Genomic DNA, 20,001 nt, shown 5'->3' on the forward strand with positions numbered 1-20,001 from the left:
GAACCTGGGAGTCCATCTCCCACATCACTGAAACTTGTATATCATCTTCACAATAAATGGGGAAGAAAGAAACACCACTTCCAAAGAATGCAGACAAGCTTAATTAAGTATCTTGAAGAACTGACACCTGCACGGTTACAGGTGATCTGGTTGACTGTTAAAAAGATATTTTTTTTAAATTACTGTTTGAGCAAAGTCCCTCACTGAAAACTCCTAAATAAGCTAACTGGTATAATAAAAAAAGGGGGAGAAATTCTCTCCTGTATTAGCAGTCAGGTTAAAAACTCAAAATAACAACAGTAAAGTTACCATTTTCTTTGTGATGAAGGGAGTTTACCAATACAGTCACAAAAGAAGTTAGGCTAGGATTCCTGTTCCTTGACGCATTCATAAGTTATTTATGGAGAAAACTGTGCACACCTACAGAAAGAACTCACCATCTTGAATGATTTCTGACAAAATAATATGCAAAGTGATGCACAGCGAGTAAATACTGTAACAGCATAGCAACTGTAGAGAATTAGGTAAGGCATTTTGAAGTCCCTATGGATTGCACTCCAAATTGGCAGCTGGACTAGTAACTGTTCACTCACTCTCCAAAGGTGGTTTGCAGTTGCATCTCGCAGGCTCTACTACATTTCTGGTTACCTGGGGGAGGCAGGAAAGGGAGGCACAGGCACAGACAGAAAGTACAGAAAAGATGATTCCACTGAGCCCAGATGTGAGAAAGGGAGATGACAGGTGGAAAGAGAAAGAATAACATCACAAAAACAAGTCTTTAACAGTTCAGAGAAACCAGGGAAAGTTACTCAGTCTTTCCTATGCTAGCATAGAAAAAGAGTCCTGATGATATAAACATTCCACATGAAGTCTAGCAAAATTTGTAGCTGCAGAATGATATGGAGATTGAAAGCATACATAGGTTCAGGCGGGACTAAAACCCTGAATGCTACTGAGAAACAAGAGAACTCAAACAGCCTGGCTTACTAGAAGGGTCAACATGCTAGCAATACTACAACAGCAGTACTTGTTTGGAAGAACACATAAGACTGCTTGATTTGTGGAAGGTAGCCCTACTAATTTCTGCTTGATTTTATTTTTCCTTCGACCTAAAAAGCCCTAAGACTTACCTGTTACCCAAGAAGGCATCTGACCATAACATCTGACACAGACTTCCACGAATGTGAGAGAAGAAGGTGCCTGTCAACAAAGCCTTTTTTTCCTCCCTGTACAACAGCTCAGTGCTATTCCAATACCTTACAGTCTGGCTTTTCCAATCAGGGGAGAAGCCCCATTATCCTGTTAAGATCTATCTTTTCTCTTCCCTGGAACACAAGGAATTAAGCAAGTAAGCCCATCTTCATATGGGCACGAACTCTAACAGCAGAATTGGCATTCCTTATCCTATCTAATTGTGAAGCAGGGACAGCTACAAGAGCCCATATGCATAACAGGATGATACTGAAGCCCAATCACTGGAGATACCTGTGCTCCCAAAAAGCTCCGCTGTTTGTGGAGCATTTGGTACTACCCATCCCAATTATTATTTGAATTGTAGATATCATCACAAACTAGGTAACGGAACAGACAAACTTATCTTTTACAGATCAGCTTTTATAAGTTATCAGCCACTTCAGACTGAAGGCAAAAACAACGGACCACTAAACACGGTGGAATCATGCCAGATTTCAAGCGTTTTCCCTCAAGTCAGAAAATAAACCCGAACTGGGAGAAGTGGCTGTGCAGCACGTACCTGGCCGAACACCAGGAAGCAGACTACGCACAGCACAATATAGCCTCTTACGCTTTAACCCCGAACAAGTTTTTACAAGTAGAGATAAAGTTTTTACACCCCGGAGAGAACTCACGGACCCCGGCCCGGGCTGCCTGCCTGGCCCCGCGCCGCGGCGGCCGGGCTGCACCTCCCTCCTGCCTCCGGCGCGCCGGGGCCGCCACGCTGCCTGAGGGGCCCCGCTCCGCGGCCCACCGCCGGCGCCGGCCACCGGCTCCATTCCCGCCCGCGGGGCGGCCTGAGGCCTGGCCCGGAGCAGCCGCGGCCCCTGGGGACGGGGCGACCCTGCCCGCCGGGCCGCCGCCACGGGCCCTCCCGCGGGAAGGCGGCGCCGCAGCCGGGCCGGCGGCTGGCGGCAGACCCGGGCCGGGCGAGGCCGCTCCTCCCCGCAGGCCCCGGTTCTCTCCCCCGGCTCCCCGCCCGCTTCCCCCCCTCCTCCTCCCGCGGCGCCTCGTCGTTGTTTGAACCCGAAACGGAAATGAGACCCGCGGCGCCGGGGAGAAACGGAAACAAAACACGGGCCGGGCACCCGGGCCGGGCCGCGCCGCGCCGCGCTCACCCGCCGCTGCCGTCTCGCCGTCCGGCCCCGAACGGAGCGGCCGCACGACGCCTCCCGCCAGCCGCGGCCCTCGCAGCCCCAGCGGGTCCCGCCGCCGCCGCCCTGAGGAGGCCGTCGCGCGCTTGGGATTGGGCAGCGCGGGCCCAGGCGGGGAGGGCGCGCCGACACCGCCACCCCCTGCGCAGGGCGGGAACTACAGCTCCCGGCGGCCCCCGCGCGCCGCCAATCCGCGGGCGGGGCGGGGCCAGCGGCACCTGCCGCTCCCGGGCGCTTCTCCTTACCCGGAAGCGCATTGCCTACTTCCGGCGTAACGGTGGGTGGCGGGCCGTCTCCGCGCTCCCCTCTCCCCTCAGCGCCTCCCTAGTCGGCGGCTGAGTGGGGCCGCGCGGTGGGGCGGGCGCCGCTGTCCCGGGGACTCGGTGTGCGCGGCCGCGGGGCTCAGCGCTGTGGCGGCGCGGGGCCGCGCGGGCGGGGTGGCTTCCCGGCGTGCATTGCGCAGGGCGGCGGGGCGGTGACTCTCCCAAGGTGACTGGAGCTGGGCCGGGGCGGCCGCGCCGTGCGCCGTGCCCTGTGCCCTTCCTTTCCTCCCGCCGCGCCGGTGGGTGCCGGGGGGCGGCTCCGCCTCTATCAGTTTGCGTTCGGGGTACCCGCCCGGCCCCGTCGCCTGCGGGGGGTTCCTGGGGCGGGTGGGATGGAGTCGGAGCGGTAGGGCCGGCGGCCGGTGCCGCTGCTCGCTTTGGCTGGGTTAAATTTGTTGCCTTTTCTTTAAACAAGATAAGACCTGAGATGCCCTGTGTGTCCGGGCGGCGAGGTGGAACGTGTAGCAGCGCGCTCGGTGGCTGCTTGAGTTTTCATCTCGGGTTGTGTGCTGGTTTAAATATTCTTTGCAGTTTAAAGCTCAGCTCTGAACTGATTTATTTTTTTTTTTTTACTTATTTATGCATTTACGTTGTGGAAAGAGCTAACTAATTCTGTGTTTCTTTTCAACTTTTTTTAAGCTAAAACCTTAGCGTCATCATGATTCTGCATCAGATTCTTCGGCTTTCTTCAATTTTTCGCTCTGCTGTTTCCCCTCACTTGCGCAGGAACATAGGGCTTTCTGCTGTTGTCTTTAATAAGACAAAAGAGCTTGATCCAGTTCAAAAGCTCTTCTTGGACAAGATCAGAGAATACAACACAAAGAGCAAGTAAGTAAAGAAAGTTATTTTAAGGCTGATGGCAAAAGGAGGGAAAATACTGATTTTGATAAATGCTGAAATATGATAACTTTGTAGGTTGGTCTCTAAATACTTAAGGTATGCTTTCCTGCAACACTTATTGATAGTGTCACAAGTGAGAAGGCTTGTTGTTGCATACCTGACAGAAAATGTCCATTTTTTTCCCCTTAAAAAAAAAAAAGTAAAGCTCATGTAATTCTTCTTGAGGAGTTAAGGTATTCAATTTTAAGGTTTTTTTGCACACTGTGTGAACATACTAGTACGTTAATGTTTACCCATCTGTGTGCTCTGTGAGTAGGGGGTCAGGGAAAGCCCTTTTTTTTATCTGAGGAAAATGGCTGTTCTTCAGACTTGTTTCCAGAAGCTGAATGGAAATAGCCTCCAAAAGCAATTGACAATTAATGGAACTGTGAAGCTGATTCACCAAACATCTTATGTTAATAAGCAGTTCATTCAAATGGAATCTTAGATTCTTGTAAAGTTTGAATTAACTACTTAACAGGAAACTAAAACCCATAGTAATTCTGTGATATTTATTCTTGGGAAGGCAATAAGCTGCTACTTAGCTCTACTGGAGGAAGACGTGTTTCCATACCTGCAAACTAGCCTGTGTAGGGAGGCATATTTTTGGTGGCCTTACCAGTTATAAATGGTATCCGTCTTAGTACAACTGAGCATTGGTAATCTAAACAGTTACGATTTTAATTATTTTATATTTGTGTCCCAAGGAATTCCTGTCTGAATCTATATGAATGCGGGGTTCTCCGTCTCTTGGGTTTTTTGCTTGTTTAGTATTCAAAACACGTTCTCTTAAGAGCAGTTAAGCTTTACTAACCCAAGATCATTAACAGAAGTACAAATAGCAATTTTGCTAGGAAACCACACCCAAAACAGGTGAAACTAAGAGCCCTGAAAGCCTGGGTACTCACTGTAGTTTTATGTCTCAAAAGGCTAACTTTGTAGCTTGGATTTTCATCACTGATAGTAGAAAACTTGTACATTACCTTACTTATGTGTAAGGTAAGTTAGGCCCTAAGGTGTGTCATATCTTGACTTTTGGAAATATTTTAAATGGCTTGCTTTAGTTGGTTGTCAAAAAGGTTTTCAGTTCATAAATAGCCATGAAAGCGTAGTGAAACTTTCACATGAAATTACAGAACCAAGCTGTTAATCAGAACTTTTAATGGTTTTTAGGCAGGCTGGAGGGCCTGTTGATGCTGGCCCTGAATTTCAGAAAGACATGGATGAATCCCTTGCTAGACTTCAACGGTCATATGGTGGAGGGGATCTAACCAAGTTTCCAGAATTTAAATTTGAGGGTGAGTTAACATCTTACTGAATTTCTGATGGTAAAGACATGTTCACTGACCAATTTTCCTAATTAATTCCCATTTAGTTTTTATTTGGACCATTAATTTAATGTAAGATGCCCTCAGTGAATCTCCTTACTTTTACACAGCTCACATCTGATTCCATCTGAGTCCTATTTTCTTGGGGTTTTTTTGATCATTTGGCTTTCCAGTAGAGATGTGCTGATGCTTAACAAAACTTGCAGTCAGATCAGGCTATTTTCATTACACTTCACACACCCTAAAGAAATAGTCCAAACAGAAATAGAAATAGGCCAGAGCCTATTGTTACACTTTTCTCTTCCTCCCAAAGAGGTTAGCAGACTATAATTTGAAAACCAGTAGTTTATGTCATCCATACTGCAATTTGTAAATTTTGTAAGCCCACCTGGAAAGTCAGCAATTTAAGAAAATGAACATAGATCTTAACTTTGTTTCGTAAGATTACTCTTGACTAAATTTTATAAACCTTTTTCTTCAGTTATTTGGCTATGAGTTCTGTTTAACTGCTCTGAGTTTGTGTTAGCATGTTTTTACATTACCCAGATTGATTATGACAAGAATGCTTGTGATGACTTCTTTATCAAGAATGCAAAGAAACTGCACAGGCTCTCTCTGCCTTAGGACATAAGTGTGACTTAATCTTTTTTACGGACAGCCTCATTTCTGTAGTTCTTTGTGTCTTTTGCTTGCTTATGTAAGTACAGCTCAAAGCTTGTACTGCTCACAAGCAATTTTAGCTGTAGTCAGGTTTTGTGGAGGGTAAGTTGTCTTTCTCATAAGCTGTAAGCAGCTGGTAGCTGGGATTCAGCAGTCTTTGGAAGGTGTGAGTGTATTTAGTTTACAGGGGACTGCAGGGGGGGGTGGCCTCTATTAGGAGAGGCTGGGGGTAGCCATACATCAGAGCCCGTTCCATCTGGCTCCAAAATGGACCCCCTGCAGGACACAGCTGAGCCAGTCAATGATGCTGGTGGCGCCTCTGTCGCAGCATATTTTAAAAAGGTCAAAAATGCTGTCTCTGTTCTCAGCCCTCCAGTGGAGGGAGTCAGGGAAAGAATGAGAGCCCTTGTGCAAGGCTTGGTGGGCATCTGGCAGCCAGCCAAAGTCAAGCCACCATATTCAGTGACTTAGAATTTCCAGTTAGTCTGAGCAGAATTAATTACAATTTAGACTAGGCACACACCTAAAAATGTCCTGGGTTTTCAGTTGGATTAAGGGAGAACTTGGTGTCAGATTGTTACTGGTGCAAATAAAACAGAGTATCTGTAAAGTAGGATCTATGGGGGGGGAGCTTGGTTACTTGTTCTTATCAGAGCTGTGTTGGAAATACTAGTATCGTGTCCGGTAACATTCTAGTTGACTTCAGTTTCTTTGCCTTCCCACCTACCCTAAGTGTTGGTTAAAACTGTTTTGGTGGAACGTTACTGAGGTTCATATCTGTCTTAAACCTTATGCATAACTCCTCTAAGGTGGAAAGGTCTTGCCTCTAGTGTAGTTTATTCTTCAGCACTTCTCGCATCTAATTATACTCTGATGCAGAGTAAGTGGTGGTGTGGATTGTAATGTACAAGAGCTTGCTCTAGCTTGCCAACTTAATGTTTGGTTTTCTTTAAATAACAGATGAATTGTGGTGTTCAAGGCTGGAGTAAAAAGAGACTAATTTTCTTTTCCCTCTCCTTTTCCCCCTTCAGAGCCCAAATTTGAGGAAACTCCAAACTGATCTCTGCAGGCTGTACACCAAACAGCAGTGTACATCAATGGAGTTGCTGAGCCAGCAGCCAGTTGTAACTTAATAAATGCAGTGTTTCAGTTTGATTTCAGAGGCGTGAATAAGTTCTTGACTGTATTGTGAGCATAGTTAGCTATGATCGTCAAGTCTTTGAGTGACTGAGGCACCTGAGTAGTTTCTCAACGTTAACTGCGAAACTCCTGTGCCAAGCTACATTTTAGTGCTGAGAAGTTATAACACAAACAGTGATACACCAAGAAGGAACTACTTGTTTTTCTGAGTTTGTCACATCCAGAAAACTTCTGCAAGGAAAAAAAAAAAACCAACCATGAACCCTACATGTGTAGCAGCACCCTACAGTAGTGATGGACCTGCACAGCCAAAAGCATAGGCACAAATATAGTAATTTCACACTGCATTAATGAACACACAAGTAATGAAATGTTACTCTTACAGAAGCAACTGAAACCTGTTAATGAGATTTAAATTTCAGTAACTGAACTACTGACACAAATACTTCCAGGTTCTGAGAACTATTTATTTGTGACATTTCCAGCAGTTAGGGTCCAGATATTACAGCTCGAGTTGTACTGGCATGGGTTTTCTTCAGAATGAAATTGCATATGCAGTCTGCAGAGAGATAACTTCCTTGTGGAAGGTAAGCTGTAGACATTTTAAGTTAGACAGTAAAACACTCCTTGAGCCTCTATTACAGGAAGCTTACTGAGTTTAAGTCTGCATTTACAGGTGGCTGTGGCAATTCTAATACAATATCAAGGTACTAATATGTCAGAATTGCAGGAGAACGTGAGCCCTTGACAAAGGCGGAGACTTAAGTAGTAGAAGGAGTGGTAGCAAGGTCACCTGTGAAAGTTACATGAATATAATACATTGTTCCAAGCTGTAAGAGTGAATCCTGTATTGCTACATGTATACATGAACAAAATAAGAAGTCTTCACGCAAACTGATTTGTGTATTCAATGTAGTTCTATCTTTAAGTTAAGTTTTTTGGGGGGTTGTGTTGGTTTTTTTTAAAAAAAAAAGCAATCACAGACAGGTTGACTACCTCTAAACATTGGCAGGTTCTATTTGTAGCATGTATGACGATGCGGCAACAGTATTTACAGAGTAGAGGTCAAAAGATCCCTTTGATACTTTTGTATAACAAGTAGTCATTTGATGTCCCTCACAGAGGCTGAAATCTTCTAAATAACAAAGGACTTGGTATGCTTGAAATCCTAAATGAAGCAAACAAGGTTACATAAGTAATTGTTCGAAGTTTAACCAGATTAACATTTAATGTACATTTCAGAAGAAACTAAGGCATTGAGATTAAAATGAAGCATGCCTGAAGCACTGAGAGTTAATGTTTACTCTCTTCTGGAAAGGTAAGTCTACAGAATGCACTGCTACACGGAATATAAGTAATAACCTATTAAAAAATGCAAGCATCAAGCAAACAGCTGTGTGAGCATCTGATTTGTAAGTGCCTTAATATTGATAAACAGGTACCACAGCTCTTGAAATTTGTTCCTTCCCACTCAGCAGCCAGATAGCTGGCCTCAGTAAGTTTCTTACATACACAATAGGTGAAGGAATAAGCTTATGCCATTTACGATGTTCTGTTTCAATTAAAGAAATGAGTGGTGTTCAGTGAGTTTTTAAGGCTACTAATGTAGTCTTAAACTAAAATGAAGTTGCTCCTCATTGAAGTTTTAGTTGGAGCTCCTTTTCTCTCTGCACCAATCTGAAAAGCCAGAGAAGTTGCGTGTGGTTAAAGCCCTTGAGCCCTCTCAGTGAGGAAGGGGGGGGTGGGTAGTAAAGTTCAGCTTCCCTATTTAGTCAAGCTTTTTGACCCACATTAGAGGAGTTAAGGCCTGTTCTTTGTCTTACTGCTGCCTTGGACTATGTCTTGAGTTAGTTTCCTTGGTTAACTTGTAAAAGCAAGGCAGAGTGGAAGTCTTCACAAGAAATGGCATCGTTAAGTGGACAGTATAGAGATGATATTGCCTAATGGTCTTAAGGGTGTTACCTCTTTATGTGATAGAATGAAAATAATCAGGAAGAGGGGAGAGAAAAAGAATGAAAGAAGCTAATAGAACAGGGAAAATTAGGAAGAAGTAGGTAAAAGACAACCAGGTAAAAATCTGGTTGGCATTGTAAGCAAAAATATGTCGAAGTATGGAGCAAAGTTGTATGGCACTTGAGACTGTGCAATAGGAAGCTATACATGTAAACAGAGAAAAGGTATCTCCAGGTGCTGGTGGCATGTATGGTTTGGCAGGTGTGGGTGTCTGTATGTGTGCAAAAACTTCATGGAGATCTAAGGAATTCTGAAGACATTTAAAAGTTTTTAAACACACTACTGAATGCAAAATACTTGCCTTTTCACTCGTAGATTGATAGTTGGTCTTCTTTCTGTTAACAGAGCAGGAAAGGAGCATAGGTTAAGCAGTGACTTTATCAGCACTAGTTTTCACCCTTTGAGAACCTTGTTTATGACTACATTTTTCCAGACTTCCAGCAATCCTTAGGGTTTTTTCCCCTCTTAGTAAAGATTAAAAAAAACCAAATCAAATGCTTTTATAGATAGCCATCGTTATCTCATGAACCACTGTCAAATTACCTTCCCTAGCTTGTCTTTTCAAGTATCCCAGTTATGCTTTTTGTCTAGTTCATGGCCAGTATAAATCACACAGTATTTTAAAGAAACACTTAAATGTCTCTTTAGTACGTTACTTTTTTTTTTTTTAACCTGCTATAACCTAGAAGTGGTAAGATAAACTTTTAAAATAAAATAAAATAAAATTGGAGGCCAGCCTCCAATGAAGCACATATTAGCCTTGTGTGGGAGCACTAAAATAGCTTGAGCAATTCTGACTTGCTACCAAGAAGTGTAAGTGCATGAAATAAATCCATACCAAAGGAGTAGACCAGACACCCTCAGAAAGTTTCCACCAGTCATTTTTACAAAACATTTCCTGAAATAATCTGTGGGCATGGATATAAAGACAGCTCAATTTGGTTCTGATCATCTTTTGTTTAGTTTGAAGAGGAGATAAATGCATGCCTGTAGCTGAGTTAGGGGTGTAAACCAGAACTGTAAAAAGATACATCTCTGCACGTTTATCACAGTAATAATGCTCAATCCATTTTCTGACCAGCACACTCATGCTAATAAGGGAACTAGCTGGGCTGTAGATCAGGTTTATTTCAGTGTTCAAAAAAACCACTGTACAAGAATCATGTGATAAAGGCCTTTAAACAATCATCACAGTTCCTCGATCATCAAAACCATAAATGAAGTCTGCAGTGATTTGTGTACTACTTGCATGAAGATACTTACTGGGAAGAGCTTTCCTCTGAAAAAGAAAGAGAAAAAAATAGTTCAAGAACAATTTCCTTAGCTGATTTAAAATTATTTGAAATAGTTATTCACAACTTATTCAGCTCTTCAGTTTCTAGAAGGAGTTTCTGAACCAAATGTCTTTTTGGTGTAGTGAGCTTAAACAGAAAAGGATTGGGTTGCTTTCAAAGGTAAATGAACTTCCAAGTGAACGTGAACTCCAAGAGCAGCTACGTTAGCCAGTTCCTTTCGGGCAGCGGGACTTCTCAGACCCCGACATCTAGCATCTCTCCTTGCCGTGCTGAACTCCACAGGCGTTAATGTAAACCCTATGGAGGGTTGCGCGGTGTCCGGCTTTTTGCAGCAATCCTTAACAGCACTTCCACCACGCCCCAGTAGAGGGAGCCAGTTAATTTAGTCTCCCCTTCATCAGCGCTAAGCCGCTCAGATCTTTAGACTAAAAGAAAACTCGCACGGCTTTCTTTGCTGCTCCCTTTCAAAGCTATAGCACAGAGGCTCCAAGGAACCAAGGTTCGGCTCGTTGCTTTCCCTAGATCGCTGTTGGGCAGGCTTATGCAACTGCACAAACATCTCCATGTCATTTGTGAAGTATCTTTTGCAGTAGAAGCTGGCAGAATAAAAATGTCTCTACAAAAAAGTTCTATTCTAATGTTCTTTAGCTTTAGTACCATGGAGTTAGAGCCTTCATGAAAAGGAGAACATGTTACAGTCAGCAGAAGTACAGTCAGTTTTTTGACACAAGGAAGAAAAGTGACTTTATTTCACTTACTTGTAAAGTAGCCCTTTTTTTGGGCATAAAATACTCCAAGGCCACACAATGCCATTACCAGAGCCACAAATACTACAGCAGCGATGATACCGCTTACATTAAGGTCATCTGTAATGATAAAACATAAGTCCAATGTTGAAAGCTGTAAAAATTTCCATTGCCTGTTTTTTTTACCTAATTACTCAAGGCACCTTTTGTATCTATATGTCTTTGGCCCAAGCTGCATAAGTTAATTAGTAACACTTAGATGTAGATAAGCCTTCCAAACCCACTACTGTATCACAGCCACATTAGCAGGAGTGCTTGATACACTGCAACTGCTTAGTTGGTTAGTTAGGAAGGAATAAGGGGTCAAGGGATAAATACTCCTCATTATACCTATCCCCAAGAGGTATTATTCAAGTAATACGTCTCTAAGGGAAAATACCTTGAAATCTTTAAAAGTCTTAAAACAAGTGTTTTCATATTATTGGTTTGCCTAAAATAACTGAAACAGCTGGCGGCAATGTCTGGTCCCAGTCCTGAAGAACTCTTCAGGTGAGTTATTTAAAATTCAATGCTTTTTCATTTTTAAACAGCATGGCTTTTAAAATTCAATACAACAAAGGCCAACAAATATTTTAGCCCAGACATCTAAAGTTAAACTCTACACTGGGCTACTGAAACATTTAGCAATTTTTATTGCGAAGATGATGACCTATGCCCTTTTCCTGATATAATCACCAAGAGCTTCAGACAATCATCCATTTTAGGAAAAACATCAACAAGCAGAAACATTTTCATAGGTTTCTGTTATATGTCCAATTGCTCATTTAGATCCTGTCTTTAAGCATACATTAATAAATGGTTAGGAATTTTACCCCCAAACCTATTAAGCTATGTTTGCTATTTCTCAACAGAGGGATTCTGTCTCAGTAGCTTGTGGAACACTTGCTCATAATCAACCAGGAATGCATTAAAAGCCATGATACAGCTATTTTCAGCCATGTTCTAAGAAAACACCAGACAATTGCTTTATGGAATACTTGGCCACAAACTTCTGTGCAGTATTTGTTAGGATTTGCTATCATCTGCTTTCCTATCACACCTGCAAGAACGAGTTTTATATTTTTCAAAAGCATTCATACATTTGGGTTATTATAGACTTTGTCCCTTCAGGCTTTGCTAAATTCTTTATTAGCTAACCAACGCTATACTGCATGTATGCTGTGCAAGTAGAAAAAAAACAGGCAGCAGGATGTTTGTTTTTTTTTTTAAATACACTGACTTCAGTGTTCCTCTGCCAAGTATAAATGAGTCCTTCCATTAAATTATGGATCTGTTACATTAAGAACCCACATGAATGCGTCTCAAAAGGAAGGCTTTTCTGGCACATTATCCCGTACATCTTCCACAAAAGGTGTGACTTTCATATGGATACTGCTGTTCTGTGAAGTTCAGTGTTTAGCAGCCTGAAGGCTGGCTACTGCAAGAATTTTAAGGTACTGAACTAGCTGCTTTTTTGTGAAAAGCAGTGAGATATGTTTGTGCTGTAGGAAAGGAATGCTTTAAGTAGCCACAGCAACTACATATAAGGAACTCATTATTCTTCCCAAAAAATACCATAATCAAACAAAAAGATGTAATTCAGTCTGGTCTTAACTTCTCGGTTGCATCATGCAATAAAATAATTCCTATTGTAAGACTGTTTTCCACCCATATTTCCTCTGACACATACCAACTTGCATTCGCTTCACTGAGCATTTCTGAGATAATCCAATTCCATTGGAGGCTTCACAGAAATACTCTCCAGTGTCATTCTTTGTAACTGTGTTAAATAGCTGTTAAGAAAGAGTCCAAAACCATTATCAGAGTGGAACAGAACTCAGAATTTCCTGTGGGATAGAAATTTTGAAATGTCAACAGGGATTTTTTGTTAGACTCAAGGTTTTTTTTTGTTTAAAAAAAAAAAAAATCAAAGAAAGCGACAAATTCTGGTCCAATTTGACTTCATAATTCACCTCCCTAGTCACACTCCCTGGTCCTTAACTTCAGCTTCTGGTCTAAAAGGGTCTTTTAGATGGACATTTTAACTAGATGGAGTGTATCTACAAGGAGATTCTTTTTCAGTGGATCAGTACTTTCCAATAAAATGCATTTTCTTAGACATGCTCTAATTCTAGAATCCCTGAAATCAGAATATTTTGTTAATTTTACAAAAAAAAAAAAACAAACCACCAAACAATTTAAAAAAAATATCATTACTACAAAAAATATTTCCCACAGAAAATTTCTGGGTTTCCCTCTGCACCCAGAAATGGTACTTTCTCTCATCTTCCAATGGAGAAATGCTGAACTGCAGTATTTATCAAATACTATTACTGTAAAAATGAAAATAAGGAAGCAAGAGATGGACAGAGACTGACCTCATGAATTCCAGTGTTTCCAAATTTTTTTTTAATTATTAGACTTATTAACTTTTTTCCCTTTAATATAACCCATACTTTAAAACTAAGATTTTTCAGAAGTGATTAGTAATTTTGAGTAATCTACCTAATTTCCATGTGCGCTGAAAGATCCGCAGCACCTCAGAATGCTTAGTCACATTTCAGTTTCCACATTTGATCATGCACAAGAGTAGGGTGTTCCTAGAACAACTCTACTTCTGAAAAATCTCAGCTGACAATGCATTGTAAGTAGTATGTATCCTTTTTTTTAGAAGGATCAGCTAATGAGGGAGGAATGAAAAAGAGACAGCCAGTTCTGAGGGGGAAAAAACCCCAGAAAACAAACTACAACTAAACCAAAAAACCCACAAAACTCATTCACAGCCCTGACCCATTCCCACTGACTTCACAAGTACTGGACTGGAATGTGTAAATGTCACTGGATTGTACAGATTCTGGGCTTCCCTTAGTGCTGGATTCCCACTGAAATGTGTGAAGTTGCTATTTCAGTTTTAAGGTGCTGTCAAATATAACTTCTGTTGACATACTGAGGGAACATTCTCACCTGGCACAAGTTAGCCAACTGGCAAGGTGAAATTTGTCATGTATTGTCTAGATTCTGCTCATGTATCATTACTGCAGGCTTGCAACTCACCCAGTTTTCCTGTATCACTCAATGTCTCTAGCTCTGAGGCAGAAACCACCTTCTATGTTTGTTAGCACGTTTTTCAGCATGACATTGATCTCTGACAAAGACCTCGTGCATTTCTGGATTAAGATCCCTGTGCATCATTGTACTAAACAGTAAAATTTGGTCTTCATGATAAGCTAGTTACGACAGAGTTGGTTATTACACTTACCAGAGTGCCAGACTTCTTATTCATGGTGTAGGTTATGTTTGCTGCTCTAGCACTGCCTGTTCCTGTCTTTTCCAGTAAGGCAACACCATTCTTGTACCACTGGTACTCAGACGGAGGAGACCCCTCAGTCTCCTTACAGCTCAGTTGCACTACTGTTCCTGTCATTGCAGAGCTGGGTACCTCACACACCGGCGTAGTCGGAGCAACTGGACAATGAAATTGCACTTGTTACACAGTCTTATCAGTATTGTCTATATGGCAACAGTTTGACAGTCACTGGTGAGGAGGTGAGCACTTGTGTACATGCTTAGGAATTACCACGACTTAAATGAGGTGCTGGAGAAGGGGTTGAAGGCAGAGTCCTGCTACTGGGGAGCACAGTAAATTTGTGAGTTGCTAAAAATGGAAGAAAGAGGCTTGCTCCCAGCCTCCCTCATCACATGCTGTGTCATCCTGTCCCCAAGCTATACACTTCACTCAAGTCCAAAAGAGTTTTTTTTTCACTTTGTTTCTTGTATGGGGCCTCTTGCTCACTCACAGACAGAAGCGACAAAACTCAGGAAATCTGTAGTCCAGCAATTCCTCCCTTCTCTGCCCCATTATTTAAAAACAGAATTAACGAGAAGGAAAAATGTTTTCTTTGTATTAAAAGAAGTCAACTGGTTTTTTAAATATGATTGTCAGAAAGAATTACAAAGACTTGCCATCATCATAGCCATTGTATAAATCTCAGGTTGAGGACCAAAACCAATTGGCTACTAAATTTCAGTTTAAAGTAAAAACAAACATTCCCACACATGGATGCAGGAGAACTGATCGTTTCTTCTACCATGAACATGTCTTTTCTGATTTTTATTATGTGAAAAGGAACTTTTTCTTTTTTTTTTTTTCCTGGCTAACTTGAAGCTAGGGAGAAGAAACTAAGGGTGAAGAGGCATGCACAGAACATTAAAAGCACAACTGATACCATAGAAAGTATTCATAGTTTTTTCCTGGCTGCTTTTAAAATAAAAAGCAAAATTAAAGAAACCCAAGTGAAATACTAACTAATTCACATTAACTTTCAAAAAGGTTTGTGAGCAACACTCTCTCTCTCTCTCTCTCTCTCCTCCCCTCCCTCCCCCCCTTTGGGCTCTAAGATTTCAACTTCAAATTAAGAAGCTACATTTAAAAGAGGAAAGTTGAGAGAGTGGAAGGAAGAAGGAATAATTGGGGTTACCTCATTGTTGAAGCTAATCAGAAGTTCCTTAATTTATCATCCTTTATGAAGAACTTTGAAACTTTATTTATAATTGTAAAAGATTAATTATTTTTGTATAGAAGAATACAATATAGAAACTACAGAACCAAATATTTTCTTTTCTCCCTATACGGAGAAAAGAAGAAAACTACCAACCGCTACCACTCATCCACTGGGAAAAATACCAGGAACAATGTGCTCAGTAGTCACTTTCCCCAACTGGGAAAGAAAACGAACAAAAATCCACAAAGAACAACCACAAGCCAACACCATCTCTCCTGTAAACAAAGTCCACAGATTGCTAGCTCACTGGCTGGCATTGCGCAGACACTGCAGCAGTTTCTCCTTCCAAAAAGAGAAGACAGTAGCATATTGGAATGAACTCCTGCTTAGGAATATTTGATAAGTGTTGACAGATGCTGACTTCCCAGTGCCAAACACCACAATCAGCTTACCCAGATTCTCAGCCACTGAGTGACTTCAATTTTAGTAGAAATGAAGTTTCACCATCACATAAATCAGCATACTTGCTAAGTTTTGAGAACTGAAACCCACATTTCTAACAGCAAAACCCTAGTTATGTACCTTTCTAATGTAAGTGTGCGTTTTTCAAAGATGTTCTCTGAAGTATGTTGTAGAATGTTCACATGCACATGTGTTTATAAACCCAGTCCAAAGAAGACCCAAAAACCCAGGAGCCACACACCATAAGGACAACCCCTTCAGCACCCCCTGCCATCATTCAATTTCTTTACAGAAGTCCAAGTAATAAACTTTGTACCCAATACTGTGAGAGTAATAGTAGCTTCTCCCAGGTGTTGCCCCTCTTCACTCTTTACACTGATTTCACAACGGTAGGTCCCAGAATCTTTTCTAGTCACATTTCTAATACGGATTCCTGTATTCAGCATCTCTGCTCGGCCTCGAAGATCACCTTTAAGGGAGAACAGACAGAGAGGTTTCTGCTCTTTGTTTACAGCAAATGTCTACATCTCATTGGCTTGTTCTGGAATTGTGTGTAATTTATGAACTATTGCTCATTTGTTCAGAGCTAGTTATCTATCATCAAGAAACAATATGTAAGCCCCCTCCCAAGACAGTAAGAACCTTCCACAACTATTCCATTTGGTCAAAAAAACCCCAAACACCCTCAGTTCCAAAAACCTACATCTGTCATACATTTTCTAGTTGGAAGATGGAATGCTTTTCTTCTCCAGATATTTCAAGAAAACACATATAGCAGTAGTCAGGTGACAAAAACCCCAACATTTTCCATTAGAGTCATTAGTAGTCACTTAGTTACCTTACAGAAAGAATTGTGAGTGAGACCACAGAAAAGTATTTGATTTAACTTGGCAAGAAAAACTTCATGGATTTAGCAAAGATATTGCCGACTTCTTACAATGAGTTTTTTTTCCATCCTCCAGCTTATTACAAAATTAAAGTTACATGCACACACAGAGCCATGAGTTCCAGTGCTTCTCTAAATTAAATATATGCAGACAAAACCAAGTTCATCAACAAGATCAGGACATCCTGCAAGCTCTAAAAATTAACAAAATCACTGTGATTTTACTTTATTTCTCAGCCTTTGTTTATTGTGTACAAGGTACCAGAGACCCATATTTGCTTCAACACATGGAGCTGAGGTAAGTCCTTTACAGAACATATAAACAGAAATTCCACTTCTGAAAAGAGTACAAATAATTTAAAATATACAGCTGAGTTTATATTTTATGTATATAAAAATTGCTGCATTATTCATATCTAAGCCTCCAGCTCTACAGGAGGCTTCAGAAACCTCTTTGTAAGACAGGAGGAGTGCAGAGCTTGCAGTAGTTTTGGGGAGTTAATGTCTGAATGTAATTCCATTTTTTAAAAAGGTCATGGAATGTGCAGTGCCATTTTTCCTAGTTTTGAGTTTTATTATATTTAATTTAATTAACAAGGTAACTAATCATTGATGATTTTATTAATATTTTTTTCCCCTAGGGAAGAATTCTTTTTTTCGAAAGGACAGGTATTCAGTATGGAGGGTCAAGACCATTCTCTTTCAATCATTTTCCTAATGTTATTCCCCAAGAAAAGGTCAATATCTATGTGAGGGAATGATGTGTTACACCATCAGTCTAAGTTTGTAGTGCTGTACCTGTAAATTCACCATTGTAGTAGACAAATGAGACTCCTTGAGACTGGATTTTCTTCCATTCTATTCTTAAGCTCATCCCTTTTGAAAATTTGTGCTTGCAACTAAGAATAGCCTCTAGATTGGGGAGAGAGAAAAAAAAAAGAACAAAAAGGGGAAAATTAAAGATTTTAGCATTGTGTTTAGTACACGTTCAGGCTCCATAAAATTAATATCCCTCTTCAAAAGAACTTGAGCAGCCAGCAAGGGCCAGATCTACTTCTCAGAGCGATCCCATCAGACCTTCTCCAGATTTACACAAACACAAAGGGGAAACAGAAGCTAGTAATTTTCTCATACTTCAATGGCCTTTGGATCAAAATTCAGATGTTGGGGACTAGATATTTCCATGTTGGATGGGCACAGATTCTGTACTACTACCCTCATTGTAGGTTTAAACATTTTTGTCAGTGAGTAGACCACCATTAAAAAAGGACTCTGACCCCATTATCAACAATATTTTGTGAGTTACCATCCTGAATTCAGTATCAGCAGTTTAACTGTTTAAATGTATAGCAATGCAGGTGGAAAACAAACTAGTAAGTTGGTTAAATATTCTCCTAACCTATGTATTTAGTTACTGTTTCACATTGGTTATTGTAAGGGTGTGAAAGTGCTTCATTAAAGTTTCCCAAAGACCTCGTTGATGCAAACATGGTAACAAGCAAAAAGAACAGCAACAAACAAGAACACAGAGAAATAAAGATGACAGACAAGGACTAACAGAGATAATGACGAAGTTTATCAGTCTCCAGACAAACTGATGGGACTGTGGTGTAGGCAACTAGAGCGAGTGTGGGTCTCTGCATCAGTGGTTGGAGGGGCCACAGACATTGGGAGTGTGTGTTGGTGGGTCTCAAAGCACACGTGCCTGGAGTGCTAGCTATCGGGGCAGAGAGGAGTGGCTTGGGTAAATTCAGGGCCCACAGCTGGGGTCACACTGGGGTGTAGGCACCCCTGCACTTGTGGTTCTGGCTTTTGGATATGGGAGTGTGCAGTGCGTGCGCAGTGTTTGTATCTTCCCTAAACCTGGTGTGCCTGGAGGTGTGTTTGTAATTCACTGGCAGACCTCAAGCTGGGGAAGCTAGTAAGTAGGGCAGGTGCAGCGGATGGGCAGAGGGGCTGTGCTGGTACTCAGAGGATCCATGAACGTGCAGGTGCTTGTTAATCTAGAGAGTGTTTTGTGAGGGCTTTCACCACCAGCCAGAGAGGAGGAAGAAGGGTCAGCTGTCCATACTTCAACTGTTGTTGAAGGCAGTGACTTGTCTGTGGCAGTCTGTATAGCTGGCAGCATCACGAGTGTGTGTATGTGCAGGTGTGCACACACACATGCATCCCTGGGACACACATGCAGCCTTGTTCCTGGTTGAATCTGCAAATGGGAAAGCAGCAGCTGTGTCCGTTGGCCTGGGACAAAGATCCTTACAACTCCAGAAGCATTGGCCTGGGTCAAAGACCCCTACATCTCCCGAAGCATTGGGCTGGGCTCCAGTGGCTGGGTAGGACAAACACCCAGGCTCCCAGGGCTGCTGGCAACAGAGACTGCTCATAACAACCCTTGGCAATCACCTCTTATTTTTCTTGAGTTCTCAAGAAAAGAAGGTTCATACAATTGTTCACCTTTCTGTCTGTCCACTCTAGTTTCCCTGACTAGGGCATCATCAACCAAATTTCACAAAGGCTGAGATTTCAAGAGTTGCAGATTATTGCTAAAGTTGCCATAACTGGGTAGGAAACAAAGCAAAATTAGTGCTCCCAGTGAGGAACAAGCCATACTGGGAGCTTAACTGTTCTTTTTCACTCCCTCACAGCAGGGCATCAGCAGATGCTATCAGTAATATATTGCTTGAATCATAGTAATTGTGGTCTATGGTCAAGCCTGTAGTTATTATGGGGCAACTAAAGAGGGCAAGAAGACACAACAAACCATATAGCTGAGTTGCTGGGACAAACTCAGTGCTTCAGCAGTTCCATTCTCTGTTGAAAAGCATACTGGAAAAAAAAATATATAGCCCAGCCCCTCCCCACCCCCCCACCCCCCACCCCATAAATAACTCTTAAGTCAAGATATTAATAAGAATTGTTGGGAGACAACATCAGAGGAAAGAATCCAACCACACATCTGACTGGCTCCAAATCTATTAATAAAGCAGAAATTTAGTATTTCCCAGAAACTTCTGTAAAAGAAACAAATACAATATTGATCTTGCCACCTTTAGGCTGCTTGTCTTCCAACACAGGCCAAGTATCAAGGATCAAAAGCCTTTATAGTTTTGGCAGTACCTACCTAGCTTTCAGGATACAAACATCCACTGCTCAAACATACAGCCAATCTGCATTAACTGGCACCCTTGTTTCCAGTCTCAGCAAACAAGGCTGAAGGGCAATTAAGAGCTACCAACAGATCTACCCACTCACCCTTTAGAATCTGATTTCACAGGTCTCTTCTGTAAAGAAACAAAAAGCTTCCAAGGGACCAGACTGGTAGCCTTGGTGATTTCTCATAG

The 20,001-nt window shown here is 41.8% G+C and overlaps 3 protein-coding genes across 7 annotated transcripts in view; 1 reads left to right on the top strand and 2 right to left on the bottom strand.

The window, feature by feature from the left end:
- Positions 1–2,503, bottom strand: part of GABPA (GA binding protein transcription factor subunit alpha) — a 29,231-nt gene extending 26,728 nt beyond the window's left edge. The window contains exon 1 of one of the 2 annotated variants that reach the window (XM_055701424.1): positions 2,352–2,503. The gene's annotated coding sequence lies outside the window, so the exon portion shown is untranslated. Of the gene's footprint in view, positions 1–1,130; positions 2,174–2,351 lie in introns of those variants that run through there. The other variant, XM_005439965.4, reaches the window with a different exon arrangement.
- Positions 2,504–2,534: 31 nt separating this feature from the next.
- On the top strand, positions 2,535–6,737 carry ATP5PF (ATP synthase peripheral stalk subunit F6). Of its 4 annotated transcripts, none has more exons than XM_055701428.1 (4): positions 2,535–2,664; positions 3,350–3,538; positions 4,763–4,887; positions 6,609–6,737. In XM_055701428.1, exons 2-4 carry the CDS (start codon positions 3,369–3,371, stop codon positions 6,635–6,637), a joined length of 324 nt encoding a protein of 107 aa, XP_055557403.1. In that variant the 5' UTR covers positions 2,535–2,664; positions 3,350–3,368; the 3' UTR covers positions 6,638–6,737. The 4 variants fall into 4 exon arrangements, with proteins under 4 accessions (XP_055557403.1, XP_055557404.1, XP_055557401.1 ...); XM_055701429.1 differs by lacking the exon at positions 2,535–2,664 and adding an exon at positions 2,719–2,876; XM_055701426.1 differs by lacking the exon at positions 2,535–2,664 and adding an exon at positions 2,729–2,949.
- Positions 6,738–7,163: 426 nt separating this feature from the next.
- JAM2 (junctional adhesion molecule 2) overlaps positions 7,164–20,001 on the bottom strand; it is a 40,055-nt gene continuing 27,217 nt past the window's right edge. Inside the window, exons 3-10 of the mRNA XM_055701425.1 lie at positions 17,459–17,572; positions 16,091–16,243; positions 14,070–14,275; positions 12,501–12,603; positions 10,784–10,891; positions 9,994–10,009; positions 9,032–9,065; positions 7,164–7,885 (exon numbers count right to left, since the gene is read on the bottom strand). Of these exons, the coding sequence (XP_055557400.1) occupies positions 7,853–7,885; positions 9,032–9,065; positions 9,994–10,009; positions 10,784–10,891; positions 12,501–12,603; positions 14,070–14,275; positions 16,091–16,243; positions 17,459–17,572 (767 nt within the window). The 3' untranslated portion in view covers positions 7,164–7,852. The remainder of the gene's footprint in view (positions 7,886–9,031; positions 9,066–9,993; positions 10,010–10,783; positions 10,892–12,500; positions 12,604–14,069; positions 14,276–16,090; positions 16,244–17,458; positions 17,573–20,001) is intronic.

This window comes from Falco cherrug, chromosome 2 (assembly GCF_023634085.1).
Source record: "Falco cherrug isolate bFalChe1 chromosome 2, bFalChe1.pri, whole genome shotgun sequence".
In the NCBI taxonomy this organism is placed as follows: domain Eukaryota; kingdom Metazoa; phylum Chordata; class Aves; order Falconiformes; family Falconidae; genus Falco; species Falco cherrug.